Below are 12,727 nucleotides of genomic sequence, written 5' to 3'. Positions count from 1 at the left end.
TGTCGTCAGATGCCTTATTCAGCTATACCAATTTTCAGAAAACCCTTTTAAAAATCCTAGATCGGCCACTGCATCAGGTAAATATACATCGACAATTCACAGTTTTTATGCTAACCTGACATATGTATAACATGACCACTCAAGTTTAGCAGCTGCTGCCTTGTAATATGTCTCAACCAACCACTGAACAGTTCTTCTCCATTTCACTTGCGCCATTTTCAACCGTGCACCACGTGCACAATTGATCACGTGATTCAATAGATATGATTTGCAATGATTCAGCATTAATGTAATGTGACCCTGAAGAGTAGTACAGAGGAGCGCCAGTGGACAAGTACGTAGCTACCGGAGAGTTCCAGGGCTGTAAGATTTGGTGTGATTTTTAATTTAAAAAAATTCTGCCTCTGAAAGGAAGGTTCGTCCGAACCATCCGAACCCCCAGCCTACGCCCTTGCAGATGGTTCATCTACAGCCACAAGCAGCTAATCAGCAATTAATATTTACAAGCATAAGCGCCTATAATATTATTATACTGAAGGATTCGCAGAAAATTAAAACGCAAAAGCAGGGGAATTGTTAGATGTCATCAATGTTTAGCAAATGTCGTCGATGTTTAGTAAATGTCGTCGATGTTTAGTAAATATCAACGATGTTTAGTTTAGATTTCAATTTGGGGGGTTTTGAGACAAATGGCACCCCATAGTATGGCTTGCTACGCACGCATGTTTTGCAAACGTTGCATATATAAAGCGAGGGCCATTGCATACAAACATGAGTAGTGAGCTATAGCTGTTAGTATAAACAGCTGGCTACTGCAAGGCCTGAATTCAGTAGCAGGCGATTGAAACTTTTAGTTATCTACCCAGTGAACTATGCAAAGCCACCTAGGTGAGTACCTGTACTAGCTAATCAGTATATTATGTAGCTACAGTACATGTTACCTTCGTCGTCCTTTGTGTCCCAGGTATTTTCGCTGACAACGCAAGAGTCGATTCGCAATACCGTGATACGTCTTCCCTATGACTACTCTTATCTCCCGTATTTTCGATAACGACTGGATTGATTGCAGGATTTCATAACGCTTCACGTATATCAGGGACGGAGAACAGTACTCAAAAGTTGGGGAGGGGGGGGGGGAAGTCATGTGGGGTGGCTGTAAGTTACAAAGTGTTTTAAAATCATTAACTGTATCTTAGTGCACAAAGCACGCTAGCATGCAAAGCATGTCAATACTAGGGGGTCTGGGGGCATGCTCTCACTGGAAAATTTGAGATTTGAATGCTTTGAGATTGAATCTGAGAGCATTTTCAGTGGTACGTGTGTACTTGAATAGGATATTCCTATAATATTATGGCAATGGCTATCATTAAGATATTGTATAATTAGATCAGCACAGCAATAATTGAAAACATTTCAGATTGACTCATGCTCTTGATTACGTATAGATATATGTGTTAATGAAGACATATTGATTTAATTGTATAGCAGGATCAACTTATGATTCTGCTGAATGTTCTATTAGTTAGGTGACTGCTCTATTAGAGTATTATCTTGTGTACTCCCAGCACTGATTCATGCAGTATTCAATTCTTGCATAACCTTTAGTACAAATCCCAGTAAATTAAGGCAAAGTAAGTGGGCTAATGACTACAATAGTTGCTTAACTTTGACAACTGGGCATTGGAAAAAGTGAGGGGGCAGTGCCCCTCCACTGTTGAAAGTGCAGTTGCCCCCTCTGCCCCCCTATTTCTCCGCCCCTGACGTATATTATACCAGAATTGATTCCATCGACAGTGGAGAGTGCACTATACTCCCTGAGGAACCATTTCTCACGATTATAGTAGTTTAAAGTTAGGGTTCAGCTTTAGGCCGGCCATTATATGGTGATTTTCTATATTTCACCAAAATAGTGTAGAGTGTGGGCGGGCCATTACCGTTATCATTACCATTACCGTTATCATTACCATTACCGTTACTTGCCACAATATATAGCTAGCTAGATTTATTTTTATACCTCTATACACTCCAGGGCCTGATACTCTCTGCATAACAGGCAATTTACTAATTTATAGCTAACTCAACTTAGCTAGTTTGGCAACTATCCTCATTAGATGTAGCTACATTATAGTCGTCCTTCGTCACGTGGTCAGTTTCACTCGAGTGTCAACTTCAAAACTTCATTCAGATTGCACCAATCTTACACATTCACTTAGCTACAATGTGCAAGGTATAGTAGTTACTGTAGCTATATAAGTGTAACAATCTTGAAAACTGAAATATTTATCTGATGAAATAATGGTTAAGCTGGGGAAATACGCGCGGCAGTAAAAATACATGCGGGCGCTAATGAAAAACAGAAAATAAGCAATAGTGCATGGTCTTAGCTGCTGAATACAGTTAGGGTTAGGGTTTCGGTTCAGCTTTAGCTTAATATTGGCTAAATCACTATAGCTATCGTGCATGCGTCTAAAATTCGTTAGCTATTCCGGCAGCTGGTAGTGGTCAGAGCTCTAATTTATTACGAAAATACCAAGTCTCGGGATCAAGCTCATTAATAAATTTTTAAAATTTAAATAACTAAAGGCAACAAGCACTGTGAAATGGATTCCACCTTGATTGCATTCAGAGATGCTTCTCGTACTCTTCTTCGTTTGTAACACTGTGTACAACGGGCGGAAACATGGCTGAAAACGAAGCACAATGGCCACTTCGAACAGTGATAGAGCAGTTTCAAAACCATGGTAACCAAAAATTGCGCAATGGACCACACCCAAATCGCCATGTTTTTGTACCAGACTGCTTATCGTTGCAAGTTGAATTCCTCGCTAAATTCATGCCAAGACTTATTAATACGTGAATAAAATAGATGACAGTGATAGAATAAAGTATGTAGGTGGGTTTTTAGTCATTAAAGATACGTACTGCTTCCCGCCCAACAGGGCAGTTTCGTAGGAAAGAGAAATGCGTAAAAACGGATTTGGCCAAATTGCGACCTATTTACCGCCCAAAGGTGGTTAAAACTAGGGGAAACTTAAAGTATAGGTCTTTATCTAGCACCACAGCATCGTACAGCCACATCCAGCTATCCCAGGATTAGCCAGGGCTCCTGAAAGGCACGAGACCGGTGATGGCGTACTACCAAACTGTGATAAAACGCCAGCAAAAGAAGACTCTTAGTGGTGAATTTTGCTAGAGTTAAGTTTTATTGTAGAAATCAACCATCAGTTAAAGTTTAGCGGTCTTATTTTGCTGTCTGCTTTTTCACACGAAGTGGGAATCCCAGCACATGAGCTATTCTGGCTAACTCGGGGATGGCTGGATGTGGCTGTACGATGCTGTGGTGCTGGATAAAGACGCATACGGCAAGTTTCCCCTAGTTTTAACCACCTTTGGGCGGTGAATAGGTCGCAATTTGGCCAAATCCATCTTTACGCATTTCTTTTTCCTACGAAACTGCCCTGTTGGGAGGCAGTACGGATCTTTTAATGCCTATAACTCACCTACATACTTTATTCTATCACTGGCATCTATTTTACTTACGTAATAATAAGTCTTGGCATGAATTTAGCGAGGAATTCAACTTGCAACATGAAACAGTCTGGTACAAAAGCATGGCGATTTGGGTGTGGTCCATTGCGTAATTTTTGGTTATCGTGGATTGTGTGACCGTTGTCAATAAGTTTTTTAGGTCAATGATATCACGTGAAAAGTAACCAATCGAAATCCATTATAGACTGAGTTTAAAATTAAGTAACAGTCAGTCTATCCGATTCACTTGCAAGTAGTTACTCATGCCTGTATCTTGTTCAGTAGACTCGAGGTTGGTTCTTTCACTGACAAATAGCATACGTGCTACCGGCTTCTTCAGCAGGCTACATGATATGTTGCCAAACAATTCGCCACCTCAGGTCTACTGATACAGACATGAGTAGCTGTGAATCAGATAGATGGCTGCAACTTAATTTTAAACTGAGTCTATAATGGCTTTCGATTGGTTACTTTTCACGTGATATCATTGACCTTAAATTTTTTTGACAACGGTCACGCAATCTACAGTACCATGGTTTTGAAACTGCTCTTAGGAAGTGGCACCACTATTAATACAATTTTGACACAGTTTTTAAACCAAATGTACACGGAGTCCGCAAGGATTCTACTCACATTTTGCGCTAGTTATAGTTGCATGGGGTGAAATGTGTGGGTGAGTGTGCCCACTCATCCCTGGCTACGCCACTGCAGCTCGCTGTAGCTCATTATTACTGGACCTGCAATGTACTGGCCTGTATATTCCCAGCTTGTTACAATTGAGGTTGGTTGCTTCGGGCACTTTTCACCTATGATGCTGACCAGTGTATCTCGTGCATGCAAGTTACTATGCATAGCTATTAAGCCATTGTTTGATCAAGCTGCCAGAATTGCAATATCTTGCTCATACAAAATTTTTAATGATCACTCCTCAGAACTGTGGGATCTGACATATATTTTACAATACTAATTAATTATTGATGTTGGTGTGTGTTTTGTTTCTTTTGTTTGTGTGTATCTTTTGTCAGGGCTCCAGCTGCTTTAAAGTTTCTTGGTACCCCTGCATCTAGGCCCCTTATTTATTTCCCGTAAATTTGTCTTAAACCATAAGATGTATAAATCAATCATTCTATTAGCATTAGGTTTAGGGTCGGGTTTAGCTTTGGTTTCTTCTTCACCTTTAGGTTTAATATATACAGCTTAGACATTTCTTGAGTCACATTTATAAGATAAGAAAGTAGGGCTGGGCACATGGGTAGTTAGCAGCGGTAACACAGTAGTAGCACATTGGCCTATCTTACTCCAGATAAGTTTTGTGTGTTTGTTTTTCTGTTTTAGTAGCTAATTTGCCCTTTTGTGTCTAATTTTTTACTGTCAATTCAACAGCTATTACGACTTATTGAATTGACTTTTCGTTCAGTGTCCACAGCCTTTCTAATGGCATTCCTGGTGGCACTATTCTTGCAATATGCACAGGCTCAGTAGTCATATAGTTAATTTTGGTTAGTAAAAAAAAAAACAAGTAGAAAAAATAAAAAAGTAATTTTAAGTGAATAAGGATCAAAATAGTAGCAAAACAAGGGAATAGCTAGCTAAAAAGGATAGTGAAACAGGAGAGGTTATCTAAAGCTAGCTACCTGCAGGTAATATATACTAATGGACATTAATCCCTAATTCAGTCATGGTTATATGTATAGACTGAAGTACATATTGGGATTAATTGTCCATCAGTATATCTGCAGGTACAGAAACCCCTCTTGTTTTAAGGTATTCCCTTGTTTCACTAATGGTACTTCTTTTTTGATCCCTATATATAGTACAACTTGAAAATTCCATTTTTATGAATAAGCATGCATGTGGTATACAACATAGAGCCTGTCTGTGATGCTTGTGAAATTTCAAGGGTAAAGCCACTCCAAATAAATTCCCTGTTTCCATCCACCACCCACATCTGGTTACTAACAGCTTTTAAATATTCCATTATTCCATATTCTTCCATTATTTTTGGTTATTTTTCATACTGTACAGGCACAGTCTTGCAATAGCAAATAGAACTAGCACTGTATCATTAGTGCAACCTTTACAAATCGATAAGGGATTTCTAGATTACAACTATTCCACAAGAATTTTCACTATCAATTCCATCTTACTATTTACCTGCTACAAGGAAACATATCAATATAATTCTTCACATTTTATACTTCCACCTCAACCATATCACACTATTTTTCAGGAACAGTCAATAAGTGGGACAACTTACCAACATTTATCCTCAACACAACTGACTATGACATTTTCTTAACAAATTTGAAATACTCACAATGGCGGATTCAGGATGGGGCATTTGGGGCAAATGCCCCCCCCCCCCCCCTCCCTCAGTGGAAGAGCCATAGCTACTTCTTTTGATAGAAATGCTTATCATACTGTAGTTGTCAGACCAAAATTAATTTATATAAAACTGCATATTATCCCCATTTATTGCAAAGTCACCTGAATTAAAACAGCTGTCAAATTGTCACTGCTTAGGCTCCTAGGCTATGGGTAAACAGCTCAAACAGGCTCTGCCTTCTGTGTACACCCTCCAATGCCTAACTGGTAAAGTAGATAATAACAAAATAATTATCGTATGGCTGGTGTTTAAGACTTACATAGCCTTTTTAAACAGCTTTTAAGACTTCACAACCATCTGCAAAGGACATAATGACAAAAATCAACCTACTAAAGAGTGATCATTGCTGCTTAAAAAATACAGCAGCTAACAAGAGAATCTGCTCTCCCCAACCACCAACAACTTAGCCTGCTTGTGCCCCTCCCCTTTTCAGCTGCTGGATCTGCCCCTGACCCTTAAGCAATAATAATGACTGTATGTATTATCAAGAGTTCATAATATATATATTTAGGAGAGTATCCAACACCTGTATTGCCCCTTCAAAATGCACTGCATAATAATTGTGCAACATTGTGTAACGTATCCAAATATTTTAGCATAATTTCAGTAAACTCCAACACATGGCTTTGCCATGAAAAACTTGTTGATAGACATTGATATACCAATACGAAGACCTGCAAGCACTTCAAAGCCCTTATAGCTCTTGAAGCAAGTTAACACCTTTGGTGATGAGGACTATTGCATAACATTATTACGCAGTGCATTTTGAAGGGGTAATACAGCATTGGATACTCTTCTAAATATACTTATATTATGAACTCTTGGTATTATATATTAATTCAGTAAATTTGTTTCTTTTTCCTGAGTATATATATATGCCAGCTGTGCTGACTGCCCAGTATGATAAATAAAAATATTAAATCAGTCAGAATGCTATCAAGTCCACACAAATTCATGTGTGTGCTATTTTTGCAACTTGGAAAGGAAGGTATGAATTATTATGCATGCTCTTTTATACGGTCTTTTATGGTTGTGCCAGGTAAATAGTAGCTTGAAAAGCTGCTAATCTTATAAAGCAATAATGGAAATGGATCACCCACCCGCATGCAAATATGCTTAAGTCCAGGACAGGAAACAAAGAATTCATTTGGAGTGGCCTGATAGCTATTGACATTAATATTGTCTAATATATACTGTGGGCTGCATAGCTATCTTGTGCTTGTATGCTGTAGCTAAAATGCAAAGTGGTCAAGTTTCTTTCATGGCCATTGTATCGTTATGCCTGTTGGGACAAGAGGTTTGTGGTCAAATACCAACAGCATGCAGTGATGTTACCAGTCTAGAAAACTTAGAGTGTTGTCCAGCTACAAGTGATGGTGTGTGTGGGGAGGATGTTGGTAGAGGACAGTGTACTGATTTGAACTTGCCTAGATATGACAGAAAGAGTGCTGATGTACGTCACAATTGGCCACACTATTTCACCAGGGTTAGTAAAACCAAACTATATATATCCCACTATAACTGACTGTTAACAATAGTACATCTGCTAGTTATATAATTGTGGTTTCTCAATTTCTTGGAAACATAGGTCTGTAAGTGTAATGGAAATTATGCTGGATATGACTGTAGTCGGTGTAAGTTTGGCCATTATGGACCAGATTGCTCTCAGTCAAAAGTTCTTCTCCGACGACCACTGGCTACCTACACTGATAGTGACTGGGCTACATACATTGATACTATTCTGCAGTCACGTTTATTTGACTCAGGGTACATGATTGTATTAGAAGAAGCAGTTCCAGGAACCACAAATCTCTCAATGACAAACATATCACTTTATAATTTGTTTGTGTGGATGCATCACTATGCTGCAAAAGATTCTGCAACACTGGGTAATGCTAAATAAGTATGTAGTAGGCATCCATTGCATCTTTATGCGGTGATATGACCACTATATGGTGTTACTATAAAACTGAAGTAGGGATCTGAGTGTCAAAAAGTAGTGAAACAAGAGATGAATGATGGTATATATTACAGCATAATATAGCTGAATATAATAGTTCTATAAAAAATCCCTAAATTAGCATGTTATTTTTGTTCGATGTCAAACTAGAGATATTCCCACTGAGCTATGCTGTAATACCATCAGTAATCTCTTATTTCACTATGCTTTTATTGTTTGGATTCTTACTTCATTATTATTATTATTATTAGAAAATATAACAGTTTCATTGTTTAGCTTTTTGTTATAGAATTCAGCTATGTATATACATGTGTGACATGGACACTGTGTGACACAGTCACAAAAACCATCATTAAGTAACAGTAGGATGTTCAGAACATGCAATTACAAATACCATGGATACATGCGACTATGCACAGTTCACAGTACAAACATGGCAAATAAATGCAAAATTAAGCCAAAACATGACATTAAACCAACACATTATTTTAAGTATTTAAAAACATCTCATAAACAAGGACATAACTAAATTATAATCAAGTGTTCCATTCATGACAATCACATGCCTAAAAATATGCTGGTAGCTTTCTGACTGATTGTTCTCTTAGGATGACTGCTGTATTAGAGCATCTCATGTCAGCTTCCCGCCCACCAAGAGGTGTGCATGTGGTTACTCTTCACTGTGCTATCATTATACTAACAGCTAGAATATGTAAGGTCATTGTGTTTGAGGTGTGCCCATCATTATTAGACAACCTAGGTTATTAATGAGTCTGAAGCAGTCAATATGTTTACAGCACTATAATGGTCTACTCAATTAAGTCCCACATCCAGTCACTACGCGCATGTGTGAAATCGCGCCAGGTGTCAAAACAGCAATATAAAGATGATTCAAGTGCACTAAAGTACTTACCTTTACTAACCATGAATAAACTAAAGTAGTGAATATGTTAACACTAATGTCCAAATCAATTAAGTGCTACACCCAGTGTCTGGACATCATCACGTGACTAGAATGCAATCAAAATAGCAATATAACCTGTGGCCTTCTTCATTCAGTAAAACAACGAACTATCTTCTTCTCCAAGCCCACAACTTATCTATGTTTTGGCTCATTTTATAAAACTAAAACCCACTATCGATCCTGTGAAGTGTCACTATATTGAAGCAGAGGAGATCACACAGTTTCATCAAAGAAATTGAATGATTTCTGAGAATTATTGGAATGCAGTAATGAGACTGGGAGGTAGTATATACAAGTTATATCCCTCCTAGGAGGGATATAACTTGTATAACTACTTCATTAATGCATTCCTGAGCACAGGTAGTAGTTCTATTATACCACTTATAGATCTTCTCTTCCCTTTGAAGTGAGGTATGAAAGTGGTACATATTATACATTTTATATATATGTAATAGTTATACCATGGGCATGAGTGCATATATATCAGGCAAAGCACGAGTGCCTGTGGCATAACTAATATGTGCCATGTGGGTTAATCACCTACATGTGTGAGAAACTGCTGGAATGCGTCAGGAGTGTTTTTATTTGGGCTTTGTGAATTTCGATATTGGACACTGGAAACAATGTTATAATAACAACAAGGCGTTGCTGTGCTAAGAGTTCAAACAAATGTGCAACAACACGAGCATACAAAAAGTTCGATTGTGGGTTTATACAGTGAGCAAGGAGACACAGGACATGGAAATGTGACTTGATAATGATTGTTTAATGCTGGTATAAATACTCCCAGGTGTTCACTATAATAATCGTGAGTAAATTATAGCCATTACAGTCGTGCCTCGGGCTGGTGGGCATATATGCATATCAGGCAAAGTCCAAATACACCATGTTACAGCTAATATGAAAGGTAGGCTTAGCCCAATATTTTTCAACCCATTGGATAGTGAAGATAACAAAACACTTTCTGTCTGAGTGGTTTTCATGGCCAAATCCATGTCATGCTTACTAATCATGTGAGTATTAATTTATCTCCTCATGATCCCCACAATCGATTTTGGCCTTAATGTCTATAATGTAATCACTGCCCAGTTGTAGCCTGGGCTACATTTATATGTAGCCCAGGCAAGTCGCCAACTGGGCTTCATTGCAAATATAGCTTGGACGACACATTGCAAATGTAGTCTGGACAGCTCCTTTAATCTTATTATACCAGCTGATGTAAATTGAATATTATACTACACAAATGTTAAAAGACTATAGCTGTATACACTATTATGTGTGTTAATGACACTTTCCGTTTAGATTTAGAAAATCGTTTGGATTATGCTCATGCTGGACCTGCATTTACAACTTGGCACAAATACTTTCATTTGTTGTTTGAGTGGGAAATACAATACATGCTGAAGAGCAGGGGACACATGGACTATCACACTTTCAGGCTACCTTATTGGGACTGGCGAATTGAAATTCAAAGATCGACTGGAATACTTGCAGAAGATCTCTTTACTGAAAAGAGGCTTGGGGCAACAAGGAATGTCAGTGGTTTTCCTCAGGTATTTGGAGATATTGTTGGTGATGGATGGAACACAATATGTTGGCAAAAATTCTTTCAGATATGTGATCCAAATGTTAATACTGGTCCCCTTCAACGTTGTCCATTCACAAGGACTAATCCATGCAATAGCAATAATCCTGACTGGCCCACAAGTCATCAAGTGAATTGTGCCATGGCTTTTACTAGATATGATTCTCCACCTTACAATATTCTGTCACGAAAAAACTATCGAAGTTTTGTTGATGGCGATATTGGCAATAACATACCTAAGTGTCGTAAAGACAGAATGTGTCTGTGCCTACCTTCTTTTGACCCTGATTGTGCCTTCACGGCTTCAAAAGGCTCTCAGATGATAGCACTTACACAACAAATGCATGGTGCGGTAAGTATGATTGTTGGCTTGTTGCATACTATCATTTTTCTTGTTTAGGTACATACCATTACTGGGGCAGGTGATGCCGCTGCACGTCTTCCATTTAATAAGAGAGGACAAATGGATGATGTGGTGTCATCACCAAATGATCCTCTTTTCACTCCTCACCATGTCATGATAGATTGTATGTTTGATGAGTGGCTGAAGCTACACCCTGATACAGAGTATCCTAATGATATACCAATAACTGTTCCCACCACAGGACATCAGCCTGATGACTTTCTAGTTCCATTTTTCCTACTCAGTACCAACACTGACATGTTTAAACGGTCTCATAATTTTGGATACTTCTGTATCCTACCAAAGATAAAAAACCGCATCCTACCAAAGATAAAAAGCCGCATCCTATCAAAGATAAAAATCCACATCCTAAATATAATAAACTTTATTTTACGAAACTAAGCACAATAGTGGTAACAGTATCATATACTGTATAGCAGTGTTTATTATATTGTATCATCACACATGATTTCAGACTCACAAATAATATAAAAGTATAATTCTTGCATTTTTTGCTTGGTATGTGTTTTACAGATGTTAGAAAATCAAAATAATTTTAGGGTTGAAACGATCATGGTATTTAGTATTGGAGTAAATAACAATCGAGTACTCATGAATACTAGCTACTTTTAGCCATACCTATTTGACATGTTTTATACAGATTTTAAGCTATCGATAGCTTTTAACAATGATACACACACTATATTAAAATACTGATGATAGTGTTCCTGATAAAAATATGCCTATCAAACACTATAGCCTTCATTGCGTCACTCTCTGATGGCAATTGCATCATGTGAGCTGGGTCATGTTATCTTAACTAGTACTTGAGTACCAATTTTACTATCAGCTGACTATTAAAATCTTTAACAAGTACTCGGGTATTTTCAGTATTTGTTTCAGCCTTAATTTTTACTGGATCTGTGAAAAGGGGTCTTATAGTCTTTTCAAATTCTCAAATTTCACTGTTCATAACTATTACCTTATAATTAAACCTAGCAATAGTGCCTTATTAGAGGTATTTTGTGACCAAATTGCAGGACGGTATCATTTTCACAAGAAGTTACGGGTTGCCAAGTACATGTAATAGGAAAGACTGTAAGACCCCTTTTTCGTAGATCCAGTCACAATTATTGATACTATGAATCACGTGGTGGGTTACAAGAAAAGGACTAGACAAATGTGACCGAAAGCAATTGCAAGGCATGTGGACACAAACTACACCTCATCACATAACTGGCCATATCTCAGTATGACAGCAATGAGGTAGACTATCTGCATTATACAACTTATATATATTATAATGCCAATTAAATGGTAAATAAGTGTGTAATTGTAGCTTAAAGTTATGAGTCATGAAAGTAGACAAGTTTTATGTACCCACAAATCCTATTTACACAGGCCTTGTGACAAGTGCTTTCTTAAAACTATAAAACTATAACACATTATATGACATTTTTAGGTAAATAAATAAATGTATAAACCTAACGTTTAATACATTTAAGGGGCAGAGAAATAGAGAGGAAATTCCCCTCCCCCTACCTTGAAGAGTGGATGGGAAATTCTCCTCCACAAATCCCAATGTCCAATTGCTAAAGTACAGCAACTATTGTACCTCTTTGTAGTTTACCATTAACCCACCATCACAGCCATTTCTTGGCCGCCACCTTGGATTTCACATCTTTTTTCAACATGGCCTTTTGGGGGCTGCACCATTTTTTTACAGCTTGGCTGTTTTGGATTAGATATCATTAGTCCATGGCCACACATGTAGCAAAGGTATGATAGCCATATACCTGGCAGTTGTCTACATAATAATATTATGTTGGCTATATTTCTTCAAAGAATGAGGAGATGGAATTCGAAGCTGCAGCAGCCAAGTCACCCAGCTACTAGATTCA

General features: G+C 37.9%; 1 protein-coding gene across 1 annotated transcript; it reads left to right on the top strand.

The window, feature by feature from the left end:
• Window positions 1-763: 763 nt before the first annotated feature.
• On the top strand, window positions 764-11,377 carry LOC136244691 (tyrosinase-like). Its single transcript, XM_066036232.1, has 5 exons — window positions 764-888; window positions 7,147-7,400; window positions 7,503-7,803; window positions 10,141-10,775; window positions 10,824-11,377. The coding sequence occupies exons 1-5, from the start codon at window positions 873-875 to the stop codon at window positions 11,226-11,228; spliced, it is 1,611 nt and encodes a 536-aa protein (XP_065892304.1). The 5' UTR covers window positions 764-872; the 3' UTR covers window positions 11,229-11,377.
• The last annotated feature ends 1,350 nt before the right edge of the window (window positions 11,378-12,727 follow it).

This window comes from Dysidea avara, chromosome 2 (assembly GCF_963678975.1).
Source record: "Dysidea avara chromosome 2, odDysAvar1.4, whole genome shotgun sequence".
In the NCBI taxonomy this organism is placed as follows: Eukaryota; Metazoa; Porifera; class Demospongiae; order Dictyoceratida; family Dysideidae; genus Dysidea; species Dysidea avara.
Note: the sequence above shows the minus strand (reverse complement) of the source record. Positions and strands in the feature narration are given on the sequence as shown.